The following is a 22888-nucleotide window of genomic DNA, read 5'->3' as shown; positions in this document are numbered from 1 at the left end:
TATAAACTTAATTTTTACATATAATTGCCTCTTGAATAATGGGGGTGGGGAGGTTAGGGTACCAACCCTTCCACACAGTCAAAAATCTAGGTATAGCTTTTGACTCTCCAAAAACTTACTAATAGCTTACTGTTGACCAGAAACCTTACTGATAATATAAACTATTGATTAACAAATATTTTGTACATTATGTGCATTATATATACATTTCCCACAATAAACTAGAGAAAAGAAAATGTTATTAAGAAATCCAAAATATTATCTTCCTCACTGTCTTTGTGTTCAACAGACTGAAGAGAAGGAGGAAGGGGAGGGGTTGGTCTTGCTATCTCAGGGCTGGCAAAGACAGTAGAAAATTTGCTTGTGCCCAGGAGTTCAAGGCCGCAGTAAGAGTGTGCCACTGCACTTCAGCCTGAGTGACAGAGTAAGACCATCCCTTAAAGAAACAAAACAAAACCACACACACACACACACACACACACACTACAGCTTGCTGCATTGATTAACTTCCTTTCATGAAAAGTTTTGCTGTAACATGTGATGCTATTTGATAGTATTTTACCCACACTAGAACTTCTTTTACAGTTGGAGTAAATTCTCTCAAACCCTGCCACTGTTTTATCAATTAAGTCTTTTCACATTCTAAATCCTTTTTTGTCATTTCAACCATGTTTATGCATAGCATCTTCATCGGCAATAGATTACATCTCAAGAAACCACTTTGTTTGCTCTTCCATCCAAGTTTTATGAGATTGCAGCAATTCAGTCATGCCTTCAGGCTCCTCCTCTAATTCTTTTGCTATTTCTACCACATCTGCAGTTACTTCCTCCACTAAAGTCTTGAACCCCTCAAAGTCATCCATGAAGGGTGCAATCAGCTTCTTCCAAACTCCTATTAATGTTGATATCTTGACCTCCTCCCATGAATCATGAGTGTTCTTCGTGGCATCTTAGAATGGTGAGTCCTTTCCAGATGGTTTTTTATACCATATTTTAATATACAGAAATAACAGGAAAAAAGTCAACAATACTAAGAGGTTTTTTTTTTAAAAGATCAACCAAATTCATCAACCTTTATCTAGAGTAAGAAAAAAAAGAAAAATTAAATAAAAAATTATGAGACTACTATTAAAAATCTTATGCCAACAAATTAGATAACATAGAAGAAACTGATACATTCCTAGAAACATACAACCTATCAAGACTGAATCGTGAAGAAACACAAAATCTGAATAGACATATAACTAGTCTGTTACTGAGAGTGAATCAGCAATCAAAAACCTCCCAACAAAGAAACATGCAGTACCACATGGTAACATTAGGGTATGTTACCTAACATTTAAACAATTACTGCCAACCCTTCTCACACTCTTCCAAAAAGCCAAAGGAGGCTATACTTCCTAATTTCTTTTATGAGGCCAGCATTACATCAATACCAAAGCCAAAGAAGCTATCAGACGAAAAGAAAACTATAGTCCAATATCCCTGATAAATACAGATGCAAAGATCCTCAACAAACTATTAGAGAAATTAAATTCAACAGCACATTAAAAGGATCACACACCAGGGCAAAGTGAGATTTATCCCTAGGATGAAAGGATTATTCAACATATAAAAATCGGCCAGGCGCGGTGGTTCACACCTGTAATCCCAGCACTCTGGGAGGCTGAGGTGGGTGGATCACTTGAAATCAGGAGTTTGAGAACAGCCTGACCAACATGACGAAATCCCGTCTCTACTAAAAATACAAAAATTAGCCAGGCATGGCAGCTGCGGGCCTGTAATCACAGCTACTGAGGAGGCTAAGGCATGAGAATCACCTGAACCCAGGAGGCGGAGGTTGCAGTGAGCCAAGATCACACCATCGCACTCTAGCCTGGATGACAGAGCGAGACTCCATCTTACAAACAACAACAACAACAACCACCACCAATGAAAATCAATCAATGTGATACACCACATTAAAAGCAAGAAGGATAAATGTCAAACAATCATCTCAATAAACAAAAAGCTTTTGACAAAATTCAACATATTTTCATAATACTGAACAAACTAGAAATAAAAGGAAATAACTTCTACATAATAAAAGCCATATATGAAAGTCCCACAGCTAACATCATATTCAAGGGTTAAGAACTAAAAGGTTTTCAGGCTGGGCGCAGTGGCTAAAGCCTGTAATCCCAGCACTTTGGGAGGCCGAGACGGGCGGATCACGAGGTCAGGAGATTGAGACCATCCTGGCTAACACGGTGAAACCCCGTCTCTATTAAAAAATACAAAAAACTAGCTGGGTGAGGTGGCGGGCACCTGTAGTCCCAGCTACACGGGAGGCTGAGGCAGGAGAATGGCCTAAACCCGGGAGGCGGAGCTTGCAGTGAGCTGAGATCTGGCCACTGCACTCCAGCCCCAGCGACAGAGCAAGACTCCGTCTCCAAAAAAAAAAAAAAAAAAGAACTAAAAGGTTTTCTTCTAACATCAGGAACAAGCTAGGATAACTTCTCACCACTTCTATTCAACATAGTACTGGAAAGCCTAGCTAGAACAATTAGGCAAGAAAAACAAAAGGCATCCAAATTGGAAAGGAAGAAATATAACTATCTTTGTTTACAGACAACATGATATTATATGTAGAAAACACTAAGGATTCTACCAAAGAAAACAAAACTGTCAGAACTAATAAATACAAAATTCATCAATCTTGTTATAAGATGCAAAATCAACACATAAATATCCGTTGCATTTCTAACACTGAACAATCTAAAAAGGAAATTAAGAAAACAGTACCATTTATAATAGCTTCAAAAAGAATAAAATGCTTATGAATAAACTTATCCAGAGAAAAAAGACTTGTCCACTAAAAACTACAAAACCTTGCTGAAAGAAATTAAAGAAGACACTGGAAAAGCGTCCCATGGTCATGGACTGAAAAACTTAACACTGTTAAAATGTCCATATTATCCAAAGTGATCTGCAGATTCAATGCAATCCCTATCAAAAGGCCAATGGTATTTTTGCAGAAATAAGGAAATAATCCTAAATTCCATAAGTAACTACAAGGAACTCCAAACACAATTGTGAGAAGAACAAAGCTGGAGGTCTCCTACTTCCTAATTCCAAAACATATTACAAAGCTAGAATAATTAGATCAGTTTGGTAGTGGTATAAAGACAGACACACCAACTAATGGAACAAAACAGAAATCCCAAAACTAAACCCACAAATATACAGTCAAATGATCTTTGACAAGAGTGCCAAGACCCCACAATGTGGAAAGGATAGTTTCTTCAACAAATGGTACTGGGAAAACTGGATATCCACATACAAAAGAATTTGGAACCTCATAACATACACAAACATCATCTCACTGCATTGTGTGAATTAAAGACTTAAACATAAGACTTGAAACTATACGAGCAAAGACTCTGCCACTGTCCTCCAGCCTGGGTGACAGAGCAAGACCCTATCTCAAAAAAAAAAAAAAAAAAAAAAAGACTTGAAACTATAAAAGTCCTAGAAGAAAGCAGAGAGGAAATGCTTTATAACACTGATCTTGGCAATAGTTTTTTGAAAATGACTCCAAAAGCAGAGGCAATGAAAGAAAAAATAGACAAGTGAGACTATATCAAATTAAAAAGCTTCTGCACAGAAAAGTAAACAATAGAGTAAAAAGGTAACCCACAGAATGAGAGGAAATATGTGCGAACCATATATCTAATAAGGGGTTAAAGCACAAAATACAGAAAAACTTCGACACCTCAACAATAAATATCAAATAACCCATTTAAAAAATGGGCAAATGACTTGAACAGACATTTCTCCAAACAAGACACACAAATGGCCAACAGGTATATGAAAAGATACTCAACATTACTAATCAGACAAATATAAATCAAACCCACAATCAGCTATCACTTCACATCTTTTAGGATGGCTACTATAAAAAAAAATAAATAAATAAAAGAAAAGAAAAACAGAAAATAATAAGTGTTAACAAAGTTGGGGTTGGAATGTAAAATGGTGTAGCTGCTACAGGAAACAGTATGGAGGTTCTTCAAAAAATTATAAATTAAATTACCATCTAATTCAGCAATCCCAGTTTTGAACATACTGCCAATAGAACTGAAACCAGGATTTCTATGAAATATTCACACTCCCATGGCTGGGCACGGTGACTCATGCCTATAATCCCAACACTTTGGGAGTCTGAGGCAGGAGGATCACTTGAGCCCAAGAGTTCAAGCCCAGCCTGGGAAAGAAAGTAAGACCCCTTCTCCACAAAGAAAAAAAAATTAGCCAGCCATGGTGGCACGCACCTATAGTCCTGCTACTCAGGAGGCCAAGGCAGGGTGACTGCTTGAGCCCAGAGTTTGAGGCTACAGTGAGCTGTGATCACACCACTGCACTCCAGCCTGGGTGACAGCATGAGACCCTGTCTCAAAAAAAAAAAAAAAAAATCACATTCTCATGTTCACTGCAGCATTATTCACAATAGTCAAAAGGTAGAAACAACCTAAATATCCATTTATGATAAGTTAATGAATAAAAAATAATGTGGTATATACACACAATGGAATATTGTTCAGTTTTTAAAAAGAAGAAAATCCTGCTATACGCTACAACATATATAAGCATTGAGGACATTATGCTAAGTGAAATAAGCCATCACAGCAGGCAAATACTGCATTATTCCACTTCTATGAGGTATTTATAGTCAAAACTTATAGAAACAGAAGATAGAATGGCAGTTGCCAGGAGCTTGAGGGAGGGGAAAATGGAATATTGCTATCCAATGGGTATAGAGTTTCAGTTATGTAAGATGAAAAAGTGCGTAAACAATCTTTGTAAGATGAAAAAGTGCGTAAACAATCTTAGGCTGTACACTTAGAAATTTATTGACAGTCTAAATCTCATATTGTTTTCTACCATAATTTTTTTAAAAATAAAAAACAACATACAGGAGAATATTTGGGGGCATGGAAATGGGTACAGGGAGAAGAGGTTTATCTAGAAGAATAATCTACATAGAAGACGAAACAAGTACAAAGGCCCAGACCTATTTGGCAAACTGAAATAAGTCCATTATGGCTTAGGCACAGTGAACAAGAAGGAGAGTGGTAATAGATGAAACTACAAATGCAGGTAGGGGCTTCATCAAACAGGGACTTATAGGCCATGTTAAAGATTTGAATTATATCCTAAAATCAATGGAAAGCTTTTGAATAGCTTTAAGAAAAGTAATAACATAATCTGAGTAGTGTTTGGGAATCAACACTCTTAAAACAGCCTTGCTTTCCAAGACTCAATTAATAAAATAAAATTAGAAAAGGATCTCTCCTAAAAGGAATAAAGCGAAATTTCCAGAAACATCTAGAATTGAGATTTAAGGTAAACCACATTAAGAGAAAATTAATATGTGGTTCTACAATGAAAATGGATCAGGTAATCTGAATCAAATATAAGTTCAACATAGCTAAACTATAGTAACTTCATAAAGTCTGTCCAGAAATGGCAGGCATATACTTTCACCTCCTTTTGAAAAATAGCATTTTTTCAACTGGCAGAGAGAAAAGTGATGGAAACATGTCTCATGTTTGGTTTCTCATTAAACATAGTGTCATGGTTTGAATGTATCCCCACCAAAATTCAGGTATTGTCTATGTGGTAGTATTAAGATGCAGGTCCTTTAAAAGATGATTAGGCAATGAGAGCTTGTTAATGGGATTAGGTGCCCTTATAAAAAGAGTTTGATGAAGGGAGTCTGTCCCTTTTGCCCTTCTGGTTTCTGCCATGTGAGAACACAATGTTCCCCACTTAGAAGGATGCAGCATCAAGGTGCTATATTGTAAACAGTGAGCAGCCCTCACCAGACACCAAACCTTCTAAGCCTTGATCTTAGATTTCTTAGCCTCCAGAAATGTGAGAAAATAAATTTCTGTTCCTTATAAATTACCCAGTCTCGGGTATTGTTATAGCAGCACAAAAAGGATCAACATATATCCTATGAAAAATGAGTGAGTCTCAGTTGTAAAGTGTGATATGCAATGTACTTGATAAGGGTATTTTTTTGAAGCTCTCAGATGTTTGATTTGCATCAGCCCTAAAACAGCATCATATACCATTCTACTTGCATAGAACAAAAAACATTTATTCTCAAACTTACCTCAATCTCAACACAGTATTTAAAAATAAAGCACAATAATCAGTATTGGAAAGTTACTAGTTTCAACTTGCTTTTTTTCCCTTCTTGCACTGATAGTCAACATGAAATTAAAAAGTATAAAATCTATGTTTACCTAATTATCTATTTGTGAAGGCTTTATGGCAGGAAAAACCTTACCAACAGTACAGCTGTCTTCAAGTACCACATCAACATTTCTGTCTCTGTACTCAACCCTGAAGTCCAGCATCCGAGGCTGCCTTTCTACAATCTGCCTGGATGGCATTACAGGTCGAAACGCCGAAGAAGAAGAGGAAGTAGGAGCTGAAGCTGGATGACTTGCTGGATTAAATGCAGGTCCTGGTATGGTCTCACCTCCATATTCACTAAAATGTTGACATAAAAGAAGGATTATTGTCAACCAAATCATTACAGAATACCACTAGGGACCCACTCCATACTTGGCTTGTGTTGTTCTTCCTATCAAGTAAGTTTACCTATATGTGTATCAAGGCCAAACTTGAGTTCTACTTCCTCCATAAAATCTTTCCCATTGACTGAAGGCCATATTACTCTCCTTCCCTTCTTTGCCTTTCTATGTTTATTAGAAGTATCATATCATTTAGCATTTAATTAGATTTTTACCTTGTGTTGTTATAATATAAACATCATTTTTAACTTGGTAAATTAAGAACAGTGTCTTCTTCACTCACTCTCATTTACTCACTGGATCATTATTTGACTCATCTACTCTACTTTCCACAGACTATTTTGAAATTTTACTGTCCTTAAACCTCAATTCTCCCCGATTCTCCCTATCTCACATCTCAGTCTTTTTCCATTTTGCCAAAAAAACAAAAGCCATTAAGAGAAATTTCCCTTATCTTAACATCAAATCCACAAACAAGCCCACATATGCACTCTTCCTCACTTCCTATAAAATAGAAGAGATACCATATTTTTAATCTGTTCAAAATCGAAAACATTTTTTGTTTGTTTGTTTGAAACGGGGTCTCACTCTGTTACCCAGGCTGGACAGCGATGGCAAAATCTTGGCTCACTGCAGCCTGAAACTCCTGGACTCCAGCAATCAATCCACCCCAGTCTCCCAAGTAGCTGGGACTATACATGCATGCCACCAAGCCGCAGCTCATTTTTTATTTTTTTGTAGAAATGGAGTCTTGTTTATGTTGCCCGGACCAGTCTTCAACTCCTAGCCTCAAGTGATCCTCTCACCTCTGACTCCCAAAGTGCTGGGATTACAGGCATGAGCCACTGTACCCAGGCTAAAACAATGTCCTCATTAGCTCTACACTAGGTATTATCCCTTTTATATCCAGTATCTTTGACATCTCTTTCTCTTCTGGATTCTTTTGAACAACATTTAAAAACGTTCATATCTCTCCCTTCTTAAAAAATAACATGAAATCCTGGCTCTGCCCACTTAATAGCTGTCCCATTTGTAAAATGGGAACAATAATTGTATTTGCACAACATCTGGTACTTAGTAAGATCCCAGATCCCCAATTCAGTATGTCCACAGTTCAATTCATTAGTATTTCCTCAAGTCTGACCCTCCTCCATTACTCCTAATATCAACTCAATCCAGAAACCTGTGGTGTTATCCTTGATCCCTTCTTCTCTTTCATCTCACATATCTAATCAGTCCTTTAAATTATATCTCCTAAGTATGTTTTGCATAAGTCATCCACCTTTACCCTCTGATGCTGCCACTCTAGTCCAAGCCACAATTACCTCTTGTATGAACTAATGCAATTGCCTCCTAACTAATCCCTTTATACGTACTCCTACAACACTGAATTCCATTCCATCATGCCCCTAGAGTGAAATTAAAGACACAAATGTCTTCATATAATTCTTTCTCAACCCTTCAATTACTCTCCTTTACTCTTCAGATACATACTTAAAGTGGCTTATGAGGCCCTGCATGATCTGAATCCTACCTAGCTTTCCATATTCTTGTACTACATTATCTCCAGCCCTCTATGCTAATAGGCACATGGTCTTTCATTTCTTCTCTCACCTTAATCATTCCCATTTCACAGAGGAACACAGGCTATTCCCTCTAAGAATATCCTTTCCTCCATTACCCATCCACTTCTATTTTTCTTCTAACAAATTATATTCAACCTTTCATATCTCAGATTGAATGTTTTTCAACTCAGGGCACTAGGTCTAATTCCACACTACTAACTATAATTATAAAGTTAGTTGTATAATTAATGATTTGACATCTATGTCTCCACTGGAATATAAGCACCACAAGAATAAATCTCTTGTGTTTTTTGTTTGTTTGTTTGTTTGTTTGAGACAAAGTCTCATACTGTCGCCCAGGCGGAGTGCAGTGGGGTGACCTCGGCTCACTGCAGCCTCCACCTCCTGGGTTCAAGCGATTCTCCTGCCTCAGCCTCCTGATTAGCTGGGACTACAGGTGCACACCACCACACCCAGCTAATTTTTGTATTTTTAGTAGAGACAGGGTTTCACGATGTTGGCCAGGCTGGTCTCAAACTCCTGACCTCGTGATCTGCCTGCCTCAGCCTCCCAAAGTGCTGGGATTACAGGCGTGAGTCACCACGCCCGGCCTTGTTTGTGTTTTTAATGGCTGTATCCTCTGCCCTGAGCTTAAGATTTTATACATAGGAGGCACTCAAATATTTGCCAAACTAACAAGTAGAGGAATAATTATTTTAAAATTTGGCTTTTCTCTGACTTAATTTATCACATGTATTGCCACTTCTCTTTTTTCCTCTCTGAGAGAAGGAGGTGGGGAGAGAGGGAACCATAGGAGTGTTTCAACTGCAACATCAGTATGGTATGTATCTTTCACAACCACTAGAACTCAAGACCAGCTCTAAAACATCTTTCTTCTCAACCTGAATTTAAGAAAAAACAATGTTCAATTGTTTTTCAATTCAGCAGAAAAAGTTATATTTATTTTTATTTTTTATTTAATTTCCCTTCTTCATACTACTGCTTTGAACAGTGTTCATCAAACTATAGATTACATCGTTGACTTGGTGAGTTGTGATCAGTCTTTTAAAGATTAGAATAGAAATTATCAGTATTGTGTCACTTAACAGGACCAACTATTGTTCCATAAAACTTTTTATTCTGTTACATAGTTGTATATGTACATGTGTTTGCAACTCCAAGTATTTCTCATTGTAAATCATATTCCAAAAAGTTCAAAAACAGTTAGTTTTTCAATCAACAGAGCTCAGATAATCCAGTAATCACTGATCCAAGACAAAAACCTATCCTTTCTCCTAGCTGTTAAATTCAAAGAAAGTAATCTTGTACAAAAAAACATGGGAACCAAGAAAATGTCCAAACGCAGGAAAGAATTCCACAGCTGAAATCTAAAGTGAGCTCTTAAACATCTATGAACAGAATCTGTGCGATGACATTCCACATCTCTAAAGTTTGTCATAACTTCTCAGAACTGAAGAAAAACCTAAGAAAAAGCGAGTCACTGACTTACTGTTTTTTGACTTCAAATCCACCTTTCTATATAGTCTACTCTGGGATGCTGGGGCCAGTATTCTGCAAAACTGTATTTTCTTCTGCTAGATGGTTTCCTGTTAGATTCTACCAAGATGAGATGCTATCTAGAGATTAGTAGTTAAAGAGGAGATTAGTAGAGATTAGTAACGAAGGGAGGAGAGACTTCTTTTTTCCTGCTTGTGTACAGTTCCATCAGCATCACCCTGTAGGTGGGTTCCAGTCTTCAGCTCTTTTCAGCACTCTTATAACCAGCTTCTTGATATTCCCTTAAACACGAGCAGCAGCTGGACAGTGTACATTCACAGAGGTCTGATCCCCAGCTTCATGAAGCTCCTCTGTGCTTCATGGTTCTGTTAAACCCCTCTGTTCCCTAAACCTAACAGTGGTAGCTTCCTCCGGCATTTATCATATCCATGTTACCTCTTTTTGCTCTTTCAGTCTTCTATACCTATGTAACCAATCCTACCTTAAATTTCCTCTGCTGAAATATCTAGTATGTTTCATTTTCCTGATTGGATCCTGATACAGTAAAGAGTTCCCAGGAAATATACTCTCAAAGACAGGATTCAAGAATTGGCTTGATTATGTGACCGTGACCTTCAATTCACTGCTAGCTCCTTGTCAATAATAAACGGGATACTAGTGATGCATTCCATGCATTGGCATAATGATTACTGCATTATCACCTGTAGCTAATTATGATGATATGCCTATTGAAACAAGTGTCTAAGAGAACCAAATTACTGTTTGATTTGACTATTTTGATGGTAATAATGACACCAAGGACTTGTGGATGGCTGCTTCTGACTTGGAGACTTAAAAAAGAAAATGATACAGAGTTTTTAAGTTTTTAACTTTCAGCTCAAGTCATGACAAGATAGCTACAAAATTTTAAAAATAGCCTTTTAAAAGTTTCTTACTTGTTGTAACCATAGGTACAACTCTGTCAAGAATTGGGTCCAAAATTTAATTTTGCAGATTGCAGAATTATGGTGAAAGTTGAATAAACATACTTTCTAAGTTTCCTTTGTTTTGGAAGGAGTGAGGCCCTAAGATATGGAATGAGGATACGTCGGTGAACAGCTCCTTCTCCCATGACTGAGAATGCTAGCCTCCACTTTTGTGAAAGCTCTTAGCTTAAACTCTTAATAGTTTATTAGTTGGCTAAATGAAAACTCTCAAAAGAGTCCACATTTCATATGGATGAGATGCCTGAACCTTCCTAGCATAATGTAGAAGAAATACAGATGCTTAAAGAAACAGGAATGCTGGAATAGATTTACCATGTATTATCTGAATATATACATACCATCCTATACATCATCCATGCGGTCCTGGAGGATACAGTATTAAAGCATTTTAAAATACATTAGTAAGGGAATCTGTATTTGAAAAACTCTGTGGTGACTGTTTTCTGTGAGTTGGGAATGACATGGGGAGATGGCATGATTGAGAAAGACTCCCGAACAAGCTGATCAGATTCCAGAGTGGCAGAGGTCAAATGGTAAAATTTGACAGAGAAAAGGTAAGAACAATCATGTTAATGCACAGCATGGACAGAAAGTGACAATCAAGAAGGTTGTGACGTACAAGACCTGCAGACACCTTTAGAAGTACTTAACTGAATGTGGTTTTTTGTTTTTGTTTTTGTTTGTTTTGGTTTTTTTTTTTTTTTTTTTTTTTTGAGACGGAGTTTCGAACTGAGCATGGTATTTCTAAGGAACAAAATTAAAGGTCAGTCTATTAAAACACTACTTGATCTATAAACAGTAGAAACCCCAGACTTGGTAGCCTAAATCCTGACTTCAGTGACCACTATGGAGAATCAAAGTCACTTCCAGTTTCCAAACACAAGTTGGTTCACAGACATAAAGCCCCTGGATTAAATGAGGCATGGACCCCTAAAACACAACAGTGCCACAAGTATTTATTGTAAATTTTCCTCTAAGATTTCCATTAAGACACTTGCAGCTGTTTACTAGAGTATCTGTGTGCCAATAAAAAGAAAATATCCAGATTTTTAGGAGATTACTAGATGCTAACTCTAAAATGATGCTAATTACTGGGGAATTTACAAAAGTGAAAGACTAGAGTTGGAAGTCAAGTTTTGGCCCAAATCAATTCACAGTAAATGTGATCAGTCAGTCAATCTACCCTGCAGTTATTTCCCTAGGCCCTGGAGGTATAATAGAAAAAAACACACTCAGTAACTGGTAGATATTCCATATTGGTTTCCTGATCCATGGAGTTAGGACTGTAATGTAAGAAGGGACCACTGGAAACAAATGATCTTGCATATGTGTTTTATTTTCTACACTAATTTGTAAGCACTGGGACGTGCATTTTGCTTTCACATAGCAGGGTACACTAATACCTTCACTGTCTTTTCCTAAAGATTACATCAACTCTCCTGCTCTTTGTCATAATAATAGTCTGTAGAGATCTTGATTAACTTGACATTTTGTCATAATAATAGTCTGTAGAGATCTTGATTAACTTGACATTCCAAAGAACGATATTACACTGATGACAACATAGATTGGTCCTGAAGTGCATAAGCAGCAAGTATAGGTTAAGTCTCCGTAATCCAAAAGTCTGAAATCTGAAATGTTCCAAACTCTGAAACTTTTTGAGCACTGACATAACACTCAAAGGAAATGCTCACTGGAACATTTCGGATTTTTGGACTAGGGATGCTCAACCAACCAGTATGTATAAAGTAAATATCCCCAAATCTGAAAAAAACTGAAATGTGAAATACTTCTGGTCCTATGCACTTCAAATAAGGAAAACTAAACCTATACTTTGATACTTTGGTAGGACGCATGCAAGTTAGGGATTAGCAGACACATACCACAAAAATACAGGTGCTGCCACCTTGGTAAAGTTTCTAGAGTCCAGTGGTTGAAAGCACATGAGGGTGAAAGCTGTACTCTGTATTTCCCAACAATTAATAAGAAATAACTAAGTTAACTGAGGGGAAAAAAAATTTGGACTGGGAAGAGAAAAAATGATTATGTACAATATGCTGGCACCAACCAAAATTACACTGCTGTAGTACTATGACCACAATCAATGATAACCCTGAAAGACAGCAGTGAAAGAAAAGCCTCCCACTAGGGAGAACTTAATGTTGTACTATGTTCACCACTTCATCTGGAAGGAGAGATAGCCTGAGGTATAAATCGACATTGAATCATAGGCAATAGATGATGGGTTGGCCAGCAGTTCAGGTCCTGAAAAGAATAAAATTGGAAAACTGGATGACAAGAAAGTCTGGAGAAGAGATATGAAAATAGATCCTTTAGAATGCACACAGAATAAAAATATATTTGGTTTTGTTTGTTTGGAGACGGAGTTTCACTCTTGTTGCCCAGGCTACAGTGCAATGGCGTAATCTTGCCTCACTGCAACCTCTGCCCCCTGGGTTCAAGCGATTCTCCTGCCTCAGCCTCCTGAGTAGCTGGGATTACAAATGCCCGCCACTTCGCCCAGCTAAATTTTTTTTGGGGGGGGGGGGGCGGTATCTTGAGTAGAGACAGGGTTTCACTATGCTGGCCAGGCTGGTCTCGAACTCCTGACCTCAGGCGATCCACCCGCCTTGGCGTCCCAAAGTGCTGGGATTACAGGTATGAGCCACTGCGCCCAGCTAAATATATTTGTTTCTTAAGTGAATATTCTCTAAAGGCTAACCAATTTTAAAAAACGATCTTAATAACATGGATAAGAAGACATTGTTCAGTCAGCTTTTTATCCCTTCCTACTGAGGCTGCTTGATGCATTAATGTACAATGTGGCCATGTCAACAGAGATGGAGGTTACGCACAGACACGACAACATGGACTTCCCCTCACCAAGGCTGCATCTAGCTAGGCAAACTATGGAGTGCCTAAACTGCAAGTGACACAGACTAATACTGAGTCCCCAATAAGGTGCCATTTCCCAGGGACCTGGTAATAAAATATTTCCATCATGGAGGGGGCAGCGATCTATCTTCTCTAAAAAAGACACTTTTCTAAATAGGAACTTGACTTACCTGACAGCAATGCATCTGTCAGGACCACCATTCAAGGACTTAGGGAATACCTAAATATTGATGGCTTCCCACACAACATTGGTTCTAACTAAGGAACTTGTTTCACAGCAAAAGAAGTACAGCACTGGGATCACTGTGTATGCCATTACTCAGGAGCAGCTAGCTTGACAGAACAACAGAATGACTTACTAAAGATTCAGTTATGACACTGGTTAGGAGATAACCTCAAAGATTGGGGTTCCTCTTGAAAGTATGTGGTATAAATGGTTTACATCAGTGTCCAAAACACCACACTATTTTTCATACTGCCAGAAAACACATGTATGGGAATTAAGTGTTCACAGTGATTCCTCTTACATGCCTAACAGCTTACTAAACTTTTGCCTCCTGCAACTTTGGGTGCTGATGGTTCAGAAATCATGGTTCCCAAAGATGTAACATTTCCACAACACTTCCATTGAATTGGACCTTGAGAATGCTGCTTGGCCATTTTGCACTCCTCGTGGCACTGAATTACCACCTAGGGAAGGAGTACTGGCTAGAGTGACTGGTCCTGATTACCAAGAAAAAAACTGGGCTGCTGCTACACAATGGACTATGACTGGAGCCCAGGAGATTTTTGGGGGGCATGTCTAGTAAGAACGCAAAATTACAACTAATAAAAAAGCAGGTAAACTGAGGATTCTGACTCTTCAAAAATGAAGGTGTAAGATGCTCCACCGGGGGGAAAAGAAAAAAAAACAAAAACAAAAAAAAACCCTGACCATTTGAGGTGCTAGCTGACAACAGGGAATACAGAATAAATGGTGAAATAAACTCACAGTATCAACTATGGCCTTATGACCAGTAACAGAACAGAAACTTTGGCAGCAAACACACAAACACATACACACACCCCTATCTTCTTGCAGTTTGCACATTGATCCTATCAACATCACCCTACCAGTGACATATCACCCCAATGGTGGCACTCATTTTGTTTTAGCATCAACCACTGATGTTAGCTTCTAGCTTTTTTTTCTTTTCCCCCAGCACCTTTTCCGTAAGTCTCTCTGCATCCTGCCAAAGCTACCAGTATCAGCTGAACAGGAATTCCTTCTCATATGTCTGGGGACAAGTTCCTAGGGCTCTTCCACTGAGCTACAAATAAAGTTTTGTTAACCTCAACCTCCATCAGCCTCTTTCCTTTGTTCCTCTATCACTTTCCTTTGTGCCCACTGGTGGTCGGCAGGGGGCTCTCCCTGGTAGATGTGTTCTAGCTGCTGCTTCTTGGTCTGGAATGGGAATCATGACCTCCACATCCCTACCCTTCTCACTGAAGCTATGAGTCTGCTCTTGCCCTGGGCTCCTTTCCTTGCCAAGCAGAAAGAACCACCCATACCTGCGCTTGGTGGTACAGCTGCCTCCTGCAGTCATTCTATCTAGGTTGTCTCACTATCCCTTTTCTGATCTTTCAAACTTCTCTATATCTGTGTAACTGACTCCCTATTTAAAATTCCCTCTGGTAAAATTGCTAGGGTAGACCAGGTGCGGTGGCTCATACCTGTAATCCCAGCACTTTGGGAGGCTGAGGCAGGAGGATCACTTGTGCTCAGGAGTTCAAGACTAGCCTGAGCAACATGGCTGGGGCAAAACCACATCTCTACAAAAAATACAAAAATTAGCCAGGCTTGGTGGCACATGCCTATAGCCCAGCTACTCAGGAGGCTGATGTGGGAGGATCAATTGAGTCTGGGAGGTAGAGGTTGCAGTGAGCTGAGATCATGCCACTGCACTCCAGCCTGGGTGACAGAGTGAGACCTCGTCTCAAAACAAAAAGGCAATCCAAAAAATGAGAGGAAGAGAGAGATCTTACCAGTCAATGAATGATCCCATCAGTTTTCACTAACATTTAATGAGATCCAAAGAATACAAAAACATCCAAAATTATCGAATCAAAAAAGAGTAAATGCATTTTAAAAATTTCCCAGCTGTGAAAACCATGATCTTATAATTTGGCCTTGCTATTCTTTTCTATTTAATAATCTAATAATGTAATCATTATAGATTGACTAATCTATAAATATCTTTTTTTAAAAAAAGATATTGATTGAAAGCCAGGTATAGTGGCTCATGCCTGTAATCCTAGCACTCTGTGAGGCCATGGTGGGAGGATGGCTTGAACTCAGGAGTCTAGAAATCCTGGGCAACATCATGAGACCCCATCTCTACAAAGAATACAAAAATTAGCTAGGTATGGTGGTGAGCACCTATAGTACCAGCTACTCAGGGGGCTGAGGTGGCAGGATCACTTCCGCCCAGGAAGTCAAGGCTGTGATTGTGCCTGGGCTACAGAGCAAGACCCTGTCTCCCAAAACAACAACAACAACAACAACAACAACAACAACAACAACAAAAAAGATACTAATGGGAAACTGGGCAAGGTGTCACATGCCTGTAGACCCAGTTACTCAGGAGGCTGAGTCAGAAAGATTGCTTGAGCTCAGGAGGAGTTCAAGTCCAGCCTAAGCAGCATAGCAAGATCCCTGTACCTTAAAAATAAATAAATATAAAAATGCCACCGATTTGGAAGCTCTATGTAGAAATTTAGTTCTAAAACTTCAACCAAGTGTTTTTATCCTTACTTAACTTTCCTCTACAAACAACTCAGGCTCTTGGAAGGCAATGAACAGAAAGAAAAGTAAACAGGAACTCTGTACTTGCTAATTATTTCAATTTTTTAAAGTCTATGCCATGGCAAAATCTTTAGGCATCTCCTAAAAAAAAAAAAAAAAAAAAAAAACTCCACATTTATTTTAGAGATAAACTTGTGAATCAATTAAATCAGGTTTTTAAAATGGAAATTACACAAAGCAATACATAGAGACTAACTGGCTATAATGGCTATTTTCTAAGTCAAAAAAGCTGGGCATTTATATATTCTGAAAGCCTAGTGGTCAAGGTTTGAAAATAAATGTTGTCTTATCTAGGTGTTCTCCATGAATTAAACAATGGTCAAATGAATATACTGTACACCTGTCTGGGTAATAAAACAAGTATGAGTTAATAAATACCATCCACTTAGTGAGTGGTTAAATTATGCTATTAATTTATAAAGTTTACTTTTTGAAAACATGGCATCAGCTCTCCAATTATACAAGTAATTCACTAACATTTCTTCCTAAAAATATATCCAAAAATAATTTTTAAAGAGGCCCTGGACAATATGTTAAATAAATAATATACCAGACCATGTAAATACACATACTCAATGTTTGTTTATGACTGAATGAATAGTTTACATTTATGACTGCATAAGTTACACACAGTATGCTGTATTAGCAATATACTGTCTAGTGAAATAAGCCTTGGAGAAACAGCCAGAAGCCTTGGTTATATTCCTGACTCCATCAACATCACGCTGTAACATCTGGGCCAAGTCACTTTATGACTTATCCTATCTACCTGTAAAATGAGGAATAATAATATCTGCCTTTAATAGCTTACAACTAAAATAGTAACTATAAAAAACAAAGCTGTGGAAGAAAGACATTATGTACATATATTGAATTTCAACTTCTTTATCCAAAATAAAAATCTTTTTTTTTTTTTTTTAAGATGGAGTCGCACTCTGTTGCCTAGGCTGGAAGGCAGAGGTGCAGTCTTGGCTCACTGCAACCTTGGTCTCCCGGGTTCAAGTTCTATTTTTAGTAGAGACAGGGTTTTTACCATGTTGGCCAGGCTGGTCTTGAACTCCTGACCACAAGTGATCTGCCAGCCTCAGCCTCCCAAAGTGCTAGAATTATAGGCATGAGCTACCATGCCCAGCCCACAAAGGAAAAATCTTAAAAGTTTTGAAATACCTCACTGACTGATCTTGAAGAAGACAGAGTAATAGAGAAGATAGAGCATGGCTTTTAAAATAAGACAATCTAGACCTCACCACCTGCTTCTATGCTTGTGAACTTGGGCAAGCCTATGTAAACTCTCTAACTTTGAATTTCCTCATACATAAAATATAAACATTTACCTCTTACAGGTTGTAGTGAGTATTAAATGAATAAAAATATGTCAATTGCCTAGCACACTGCCTTAAGCATACAAAAAAAGTTTCTTTCCCTTGAAGTTTATGGTTACATTAAAAATCATATTCCCTCTTGGATTCATACAAAAACCTGACTTCAAGAAAAGCTATAAGGCACATACTGGCTCTTCTTTCTCTCAAAACAAAATAATAATAATAATAATAATAATTTCCAGTCAAAGGAATTTAGCATCAACACATGTATCAGTGAGGTAGGTATTTATTTCCTACCAAAAGTTCATTATCTCATGAGAATATTGCTTTATATAGTAATTTCTTTAAACTATAGTATTTGATACCTCCTTTCTTTGTTAAGTAAGGGATGGACTAACAATTTAACAGTTGTATACACAGACTATATAAATTCAACTTTATTATAAAAAGCAAACATACAAAACAAAGATCTTTTTAACCGCCTGAATATACCATTTCTAGCCTAGTGCCTTCTACTTTCAGTGTTAAGCCTATGAGAAAGTACACAAAGAGCCCTCTTGTTTTCCTCTGGTCAGTAGACATACAAGAGTAATTTTCAGTTATGTTAAATCCACAATGATTTCAAAGCTAAAGAACCATGTTAGGAAGGAAATAGTTGAAGAATATTACTAGATACAACTGATTTTCTCATGTAGACATATGATTCATTCCTTCAAAAAAAGCAAACAAAACCAACAAAATCCTACTCTGATCAAAGTTCAACCCCAAATATTATAGTAACTTTATGAGAAATCAGTTTAATACTGAATTTCTAGTCATAAAATATATTAAACAAAAAGTATAATCTGTGACAGGAAAGACGGAATGTTTCCAGGGGAGAAGAAGTTTCTACAGTTCACCTATGGCAAATGCTATTAATTGGATGATATATCCAATATGTATTCAGAATCCAGTAGCTGAATCCACACAGATTTTGCATAGCAAAAACTTTGGCACAAAAAGTGGCAATAACATTTACTCAAAAATAAAACTGGAGTGATATTTAACAGTGTAAAACTTTCTAAACTAAGAAAAAAAATGACCATAAAGGAAGTTCATCTGATTCGCTTTCTAGGCAAGGGTTTCGATAGAATTGAATGTTTTTGAACAAACAACAAACTAAAAATTAAACAAATAGAAGTTGGTAGAAACTCTGGAAATCAGCCGCATTTACTCTGGATGAAAATCTTTCTGATAGTTTAAAAGAGAGGAATGAGGGTATAGGTCTGTTTTACCATTGCTTTCATCTAAAAACCATTAATCATTAAAGGTGGTACAGGTATCAAACAGAATTTTGCTTCCATCCTAAATATATGGTTTCTTATAAAGAACAGCACATTTTGCAGTTCATGGTCAACTTCCTGATGTTTCTGCAAGAGTAGTTTTCTTGCTCTCCAAAACGACCTCATTCCTAATCTGCTGTTTCTGTTTGCCTCATCTGCACTTAGCAGATCATGCTTCAGTGACTTAGAAATCCCAGCCACCCAAATTCAAGCCAAAGTTTGAATTGATAGGAAAGGCGGGAAAAATCAAGTAATTAAACTACACTTGGAAGGGAGAATGGTTTTACCTCCTAAGACTTTAGAGTGTTCTTTAATCTAGAACCAGAGTCTCCAATTTTTAAGGAGACAAAAGTCATGAATTTATTTTTAACTTAAGGAATTACGTTGTAACTGTTATAATTCTCTTGGCCACATCTTCCAATTTTACCTTCTGGCCATAACACAAAACCTCTAAAACCATTCCACTTGTTAACACTGGATACTTCAAGTGAAATAGTTCAGTACTCTAAAAAGTTACATTATTAAGAACTGCCTCAAATTGTTGCAAATTATCATATACTTGGTTTAGAACCTAAAAGGGAAGGAGAAAATGTCTGTAGTAAGCCTGGAGATAAAGCCTGTATAGTTAAGTTTGACAACCATATTCTGGGGTTATTAAGCCAATAGCCAGTGCTAGTAGTTTAAAAAATTCAGTTCCTTTCATCTTATAAATCAAAGAATAAGCTTGAAAAGCTTTCTTAAAAATTAAAACCACCTTAAAAGATGGTGTTACCAAATATGTAGTAATTTGATACAGTTAAAAGTTGGAGACTTTAGGGAATTAATATAATACACAGAAATATCTGAAAGAACAATATTAATGAACTTATATACCCCAAATCAATGCTCCATTAAAAAATGAAACAAAAAAATTAACAGTTAGTTGTTTTTTGTTCTGCTAAGTCATCTTAACTGGTAAGCACTTTATAACATACCTTTGTAGAATGCCATTTTCCTGGGGTATTACACCATTGATAGCTGCCTGCAAACAAGAAACAGAGAAGGCCATTGAAAGAAACAGATAAATGCCAAATGTGATGGAGAACACTTTCAAAGGAAATACATATATTTTTAAAAATTTATTTAAATATAATACTAATTTTTTTAGTGAGGCAAAATGTTGTCTACTAAATACATGTTTCTATATTTCTCAGTTATAAAACTGTATTTTAAAAAATTAAAAAACATGCATTTGACATGTAACATCCCCAAACCTTGAGTCATAAAGTCTAATTCCACAGTTCTAATTCAGGCAAAACACCCACAGAACCCAAAGTTTAAGGATGTCTAAACAGGAAAAATCAGTAACTTAATATTATAAACATTTCCTTTGTCAAACTGAGAAGAGCAAGATATAAAATCACAAATGAAAGTACTATTTCATGTTATGATCATTATTCTTTCTTTCCTTTTTTTTTTTTTTTTTTTTTTTGAGACGGAGTTTCGCTCTTGTTGCCCAGGCTAGAGTGCAATGGCACTATCTCAACTCACTGCAACCTCCACCTCCCAGGTTCAAGCAATTCTCCTGCCTCAGCATCCCAACTAGCTAGGATTACAAGCATGAGCCACCAAGCCCAGCTACTTTTGTATTTTTAGTAGAGACAGGGTTTCTCCATGTTTTAGTAGAGATGGGGTTCCTAATCACTTTTTATAGTGATGAGGTCTCACTATGTTGCCCAGGCTGGTCTCAAACTCCCGACCTCAGGTGATCCACCCGCCTCGGCCTCCCAAAGTGCTGGGATTACAGGCATGAGCCACCATGCCCGGCCATTACTCCTAATGAAAAAAACATTGAGAAGAAAAGAATATAGAGGCAAAAGTCCTTCAATAAACCTAACACCATGACTATTAACAGGTGACAAAAGGAGGCAGCATTAGAAGAGAGGTTTCCTTATATAAAACATCCCTAAAACTAATCTCTAAGCAGTACCAAATAGTCAGAACATAGCACAGGTATGACAGGACATGGGTGTTTTTGAAGGCTATTAAGCAAGCAGGCTGTCAAATCCTGGACTGTAGACAGCTTACTGCAGGGTAACAGAGAATATTCTCAGGAAAACAAAACAAAAACAAACAACAACATAAGCCCAACTTTTCCAACTCTGTCTTTATACTATAACAACTTCTCCTTCCCTACCCTTCTGTATCCACGTCAAAATGAATAACCCACAAAAACAAAATACACCTATCAATTCAATGTTTTATCAGCTGCCTGGAAATCCATTGCCAACAGGAGTTTGGGTATTTTGTGAAATATTAACTTAAGTATTTGCCAGAGGTGGGTCAAATTCATACCATCACACTGTTGAATGGAAATAGAGGGTAGGGTGTTTGCTATGAATTTTGAGAGCTGTAATGTTACAGTGGAAAAAAACAAAGAAATCCACAGATTAATATAGACAATAGATACCATAGAACCCTGACAACTCTGGAGGCTTATAAATCCTTTGAGTAAAGCAAATGCTAAAATCAGTTTTCAAAGACACAAATTCAATGGAAGTATTTCTGCCCAGTACCAGGTTAACTATCCTCTTTTTGTTGACAGCAATGGTTCTATCTACACATATCCCCTTTGCTAAATAACAGTAAATGGTTAAGAGAATGCTCTGTGGTGCTGGAAAAGAAACAAAATACCAGAGCTTAGAAAGATTTGGTTCAAATCTTTCGAAAAACATTTTCACTGAGGAATGCCAAAGTATAATGGAAAGAACACCAAGGACTCAGAAAGTCCAAAGTCTGAAACCAGCCTCTCCCATTTATTAATTTGGTAACCTTAGTGTAATCACTTAACTTATTTGAGCCTCAGTTTCCTTATCTGTGTAATACGTAATTGTATAATGAGCTAAACATTACATACTCAGCCACAAAAGTCCTGCCTTTTTGTTTCTAAAAGGCCTGTCTAGCACAGTGTCTGCACATTAAAGGCACTCAATAATTATTTATTAAAGGAGTTAATAATAGAGGAATACAAAGAAAAGTCACCTATTCAAGACTTAAAGTCGGCTCAGAAAAACCTGGATTAAAAAATGCCTCAGCTGAGGCTGAAGAATGAGTGAAAAGTAGAAAGATGCGGAGGGGATTCTATGCAGAAGGAACAGTGACACAAAACCACTTTTCAACCCTTTCCTTTCCCAAAACCTTACATTATTTTAAATAGTTAATTTGTCTTGGAGAAGTTAGCCCCTGACCTCAATCTTATGTACGGCAAACTCTGTACATAAATAAGTAAAATGTAATCCAGAATTAAGGTACAATAAAAGTATAATTTGGTAAAGCAATAGAGAATAGGGAAACAGATTTTTGACTGTGATGATTAAGGAAAACTTTAGAGAAGAGGGGGCATTTGATCTACGCTTCAAACAACAGGAAGATACAGAAGCAAAGGAAAATTCCAGATTCTAATGTGCTCAATTTTGAACATGTTAACTTTCAGGTGACAGGAGAATATCAATTGTTCATATAATAAACGTGTATTAATTGCCAACTATGTACCAAGCACTATGCTAGACAATTAAGATATAGTGATGAACATAACACAGCTTGCCTTCTACGAAGGACCAAGTATATTCAACAGTTAAGTTAGTTTTACTATGAAAAATTCAGCTAATACCAAAATGGAGATATCCAAAACATAACTGAAAAATCACAGCTATATTTCAGTAAAGCAACACCTGTTTAAAGGCAAATAAATGAAGCCCTAGAAATATTCTAACTCCTTCCCTCACTCAGCTATCTTCTTTGTTGAAGAAAAAGCAGACGAAGATAAAATCTGGAGTAATTCATTAAAAACAAAACAAAGAAAAATAAAA

The 22888-nt window shown here is 37.2% G+C and overlaps 1 protein-coding gene across 4 annotated transcripts in view; it reads right to left on the bottom strand.

Annotated features, from left to right (window-relative positions):
- LOC105495028 (Fas associated factor 1) overlaps positions 1–22888 on the bottom strand; it is a 504146-nt gene that overhangs the window by 327119 nt on the left and 154139 nt on the right. For 3 of the 4 annotated variants that reach the window (XM_071093153.1, XM_071093142.1, XM_071093164.1), the window contains 2 exons: positions 20015–20061; positions 6338–6543 (listed from right to left, as the gene is read on the bottom strand). In XM_071093153.1, coding sequence (XP_070949254.1) covers positions 6338–6543; positions 20015–20061 — 253 coding nt within the window. The remainder of the gene's footprint in view (positions 1–6337; positions 6544–20014; positions 20062–22888) is intronic. The other variant, XM_071093175.1, reaches the window with a different exon arrangement.

This window comes from Macaca nemestrina, chromosome 1 (genome assembly GCF_043159975.1).
Source record: "Macaca nemestrina isolate mMacNem1 chromosome 1, mMacNem.hap1, whole genome shotgun sequence".
Lineage (NCBI taxonomy): Eukaryota > Metazoa > Chordata > Mammalia > Primates > Cercopithecidae > Macaca > Macaca nemestrina.
Note: the sequence above shows the minus strand (reverse complement) of the source record. Positions and strands in the feature narration are given on the sequence as shown.